A 4657-nucleotide genomic window follows, 5' to 3' on the forward strand; every position below is an offset into this window, starting at 1 on the left:
TGTTCCTTCCCTGAGCCTCAGTATTTATCTGTAAAATGGGACCATGATCACTCCTAGCAAAGGAGATGTGGAACGGGGCAGGGGGGATTCAATCACCTCGTACTGGCAGCTCTGCAGCCACAGCAGTAAGTGTCCAGCCAGTTGTAGGGGCTGGTGTTAGTGTCAGGCACTGCAACAGGGTGAGGGGGTGGCCCCTGTAGCCTGGGAACAAGAGAGGATGTGTGTGTTGGGGGGCCCTTCCAGGCCAGGATGCACAGGGAATAGGCCAACGGAGACCCCCCACCAGGAATGGTAGGCTCTCTGCAGAGGACACACAGCACACCTGCCAAGCAGAGCAGGGACCAGCAGGCAGAGAGCAACTTCCTCCCCGGTCTGCGTGGGAGAGCAGAGTCAGTTGGGGGTCATGGGCAGGGAGTGGGCCCTTTAAATCCTAAGCTCCACCTAGGGTCTCTGAGGAGGATAAAAGGGGGGTGCAGCTTCTCTCAGCTCCACCAAAGCCTGCTGCTCCTGCCCACCAGTAGTCCTGCCCAGACTCCCCCCAACACACACACACACACACACACATACCCCTCAAGACCACATCCACACATCATGCAGCCCCCACCTTTTGACATGTGGAAGGACTACTTCAACCTGAACCAGGTGCTGTGGGCGCTGATCAAGAGCCGGGAGCCGATGCTGGAAGCCCAGGAGATGACAGAGGAGCTAAGCCCCCCCGAGGCCCCACCAGAGCAAGACCAGCAGGGCCTAGCAGGGCTGGGGGCCGGCGGGGGCCCCGGGGGTGCCCTGTGCAACTTCTGCAAGCACAACGGGGAGTCGCGTCACGTGTATTCTTCGCACCAGCTGAAGACGCCTGAGGGTATCGTGTTGTGTCCCATCCTGAGGCATTATGTGTGTCCCCTGTGCGGGGCCACGGGTGGCCAGGCCCACACGCTTAAATACTGCCCGCTCAGTGGTGGCCAACAGTCTCTGTACCGCCGCAGTGGACGCAACTCGGCTGGTCGCAAGGTGAAGCGCTGAGGGTTGGTGGGTGCCCAGCAGCATACCCAAAAACCTGCTGGCTCACTCTCCCCCACCTCCACCAAGTCCTGGATCCCTCCTCTACACCCACCCCCCGCTGGATCCCCCAAGGGGGTGGGGGAAGCTGCTGGTCAGCCTCTCTGCTCCACCCAAGGAGATTTGCCCCCAGAGTTCCTGGCACAGGGAAACCCTGCCCATGGGGACCACACAGCCTCATGTTCCCCTCGCCTTCTCCTTCGGGGACCTGCTGCCAGCGACTTCTCGGCCTCAGAACACTCTTCCCTGGGTCCTGCTGAGCCCAGCTGGGACCTGGACACAGTGAACAATTATGCTGCCCGAGAACTTGAGGCTCCACCTTCTGCAGCCACCTGCAGACCCATGCTTTTGCTACGAACCATGGTACCCAGGATGTCCAGGCCACCAGGACTGAGCCACGGCAGAAAGAGGGGGTACACGCTGCCCTCCCAGGCTCATACTGGGCGCTCAATCCTCCATAGTCCATGCTCTCTGACTCTGCCCAGCTCTCCAGTGGTCCTCATCTTCAGCGACAGGTGCGTCCCGTCACCTCCACCCACCCCTCTGGTCACCGTGTGCTCAGCTGTTTTCTTGTCCTTGGAATTCCCACCAGCAAGAGGTTCGAGTACCCGTATGGGAATGGCGACTGCCTAGATTTTACGTTTAGAGGACTGAGAAGAAACCCTGGGAGACTGTGTGGGTTTGGGTCCATGCTGGGGGACCTGAGTGCCTGGCTGTGGTGAATAAACAGTTTCTGCTTGTCTTTAACCTCGCTGTGTCCGCCTCCGTGTCCATGCCTCCTGGCCAGTGGACAGAAACAAAGAGCCGCTGTGGCCCCCCGGCTGTTCCTGGGCCAGGGACAGGGTGGGGTTTTGGGGTCCTCCATGCACTATGTCCTGGTTCCGCCCCTGACCTGGCTCCCTGAGGCAGAGACCCATGGGAGGCCACAAGTCTTCCAAGACCAATGTCCTGGGAATTTGTTCAGCCTCAGGCTCCCAGACCCCAAGGCACCGACACTGAAAACTGTAAGTTCTGCTCCCCCACAGAATACATGCATGAAAAATCCCTGGAACTTTACTTCATTGTTCCACAAATATTTATTATCAAGATATTTTAAATTTTTGTGTGTATTTGAAAAGAAAATTTACAAGAGACAGAAAGATCTTCAACTGCTGGTTCACTCCCCAAAAGACGACTCTGGCAAGAGCTAAGCCAATTCAATCCAGGAGCCAGGAGCCTCTTCTAGGTCTCCAGGCAGGCGCAGGGCTCCAAGCACTCGGGCCATCCTTGACTGCTTTCCCAAGCCACAAGCAAGGAGCTGGACAGGAAGTAGAGCAGCCAGGACTTGAACTGGCACCCATAGGGGACCCCAGCGTGTGCAAAGTGAGGAGTTAGCCACTAGACCATTGTGCCAGGCCCAGAACGTTGCTTTTTAAAAAAAAACAATGAATTATCAACTTATCACTTCCCGGCCTTTTGGCTGAGATCAAGTGAATTATCAACTTATTCTGTGAAAGGCAGAGACACAGAGACACAAAGAGAGACAGAGATCTCCCATCTGCTGGTTCACTGCCCAGATGCCAGCAAGGACTGCATGAAGCCAAAACCAAGAGCCCAGAACTCCGTCCAGGTCTCCAGGTGGGTGGCGGGGCGCCCTCAGCTGCTGCTACGTCCCAGGGTGTGCATGCGCAGGGAGCCTGCGCAGGAGTACAGCCACTCACCTATAAACATTTCTTGTGACATCAAGGACTCGGGGCAAGCAAAACCTACAGAGGTCCTTGTCCTTGGAGGTGAGGTTCTGGTGGGGGAGGGGATACCATTAACAACTCCACAATGCATCATCTGTACTACTGTGAGCACCACGCTGGGAAGCAAGGCAGGTGCAGGAGAGGGGGAGGAGACACCCTTTTACATTGTGGGGAGAGTAAAATTTAAAAAAAAAAAAAAAGCTCTTGAGGGTCTGGTGCAATAGCTAATGGATAAAGGCCTCACCTTGCATGTGCCGGGATCCCCATATAAACGCTGGTTCGTATCCCAGCTGCTCCACTCCCCTTTCAACTCCCTACTTGTGCCCTAGGAAAGCAGTCAAGGACAGCCCAAAGCCTCAAGACCCTGCACCGGCGTGGAAGACCCTGACGAGGCTTGAGGCTCCTGGCTTCTGATTGGCTCAGCTCCGGCCAGAGGAGTGAACCAGCAGATAGAAGATCTTTCTGTCTCTCCTCCTCTCTGTAAATCTGACTTTACAAGGGCCCGGCGGCATAGCCTAGGGGCTAAAGTCCTTGCTTTGAACACGCTGGGATCCCACACAAGCACCGGTTCTAATCCTGGCAGCTCCACTTCCCATCCAGCTCCCTGCTTGCGGCCTGGGAATGCAGTCGAGGATGGCCCAAGCCTTGCGACCCTGCACCCACGTGGGAGACGTGGCTCCTGGCTTCGGAGGAGGTTCCTGGCTCTTGGCTTTGGATTGGCACAGCACCAGCCGTTATGCTCACTTGGGGAGTGAATCATCGGATGGAAGATCTTCCTCTCTATCTCTCCAGCTCTCTGTATATCTGACTTTGTAATAAATAAATCTCTTTTTTTAAATCTGACTTTACAATAAAAAGAAATAAATCTTTAAAAAAAGAAAAAAAAACTTTGAAAAAACTGAGCACATCAGGGGATGGTGTTGTGCTTCAGCAAGTTAGGCTCCTGCTTGGTATGCTTGTGTCTCATCATCAGCACCAGTTCAAGCCCCGACTGCTCCTCTTAGAAAAAATGTATTCGTTTTTATTGGAAAGTCAAATTTACAGAGAGAAGGAGACAGATCTTTCATCTGCTGGTTCCCTCCCCAAAAAACCGCAACAGCCAGAGTTGAGCCTAGCTGATCTGAAGCCAGGAGCCAGAAGCCTCCTCCAGGTCTCCCTCACAAGTGCAGGGTCCCAAGGCTCTGGGCAGTCCTTGACTGCTTTCCCAGGCCACAAGCAGGGAGCTGGATGGGAAGTGGAGCAGTCGGGGGATGGGGAACTGGTGCCCCTCCCTATGTGATCCCAGCACAAGGAAAGCAAGGACTTTAGCCCCTAGGCTACTGCACTGGGTCCCCAGCTGTTCCACTTCGCATCCGGCTCCCTTCAGTGCAACTGGTAAAGCAGTGAAGGATGCTCAAAGTATTTGGGCCCATACATCCATGGGAGACAAAAAAAGAAGCCCTGGCTCCCAGCTTCCAATTCATCCAACTCAGGCTACTGCAGCTGTTGAGGGAGTGAGCCAGCAGATGAAAGCCTTCTCTGTCTTTCCTCTCTGTAACTCAGCCTTTCAAATAAAGGTTTAAAGCACATACAAAGGGGTCTGGCATGATAGCCTAGCAGCTGAAGTCCTCACTTTGCACACACCAGAATCCCATAGGGGTGCTAATTTGTATCCTGGCAGCCTCATGTCCCATCCAGCTCCCTGCTTGTGGCCTGGGAATGCAGTCAAGGACGGCCCAAAGCCTTGGGACTCTGTAATTGCAGGGGAGACTTGGAAGAAGCTCCTGACTCAGATCAGCTCGGCTCTGGCTATTGCAGCCACTTGGGGAGTGAATCAGCGGATGGAAGATCTTCCTCCTCTCTGTATATCTGACTTTGCATCATTGCAAAGTTGG

The 4657-nt window shown here is 54.7% G+C and overlaps 1 protein-coding gene across 1 annotated transcript; it reads left to right on the forward strand.

Moving 5' to 3' along the window:
• The first annotated feature begins 591 nt into the window (after window positions 1–591).
• On the forward strand, window positions 592–1020 carry LOC121153819 (nanos homolog 2-like). Its single transcript, XM_040976561.1, has one exon. The coding sequence runs from the start codon at window positions 592–594 to the stop codon at window positions 1018–1020; it is 429 nt and encodes a 142-aa protein (XP_040832495.1).
• The last annotated feature ends 3637 nt before the right edge of the window (window positions 1021–4657 follow it).

The sequence above is a fragment of the Ochotona curzoniae genome, unplaced genomic scaffold, assembly GCF_017591425.1.
Source record: "Ochotona curzoniae isolate NIBS_2020 unplaced genomic scaffold, NIBS_Ocur_1.0 contig_2699, whole genome shotgun sequence".
Taxonomy (NCBI): Eukaryota; Metazoa; Chordata; class Mammalia; order Lagomorpha; family Ochotonidae; genus Ochotona; species Ochotona curzoniae.

Coding starts and splice junctions, on each gene's coding strand:
- LOC121153819 (XM_040976561.1), top strand. CDS start 592: ATGCAGCCCCCACCTTTTGACATGTGGAAGGACTACTTCAACCTGAAC.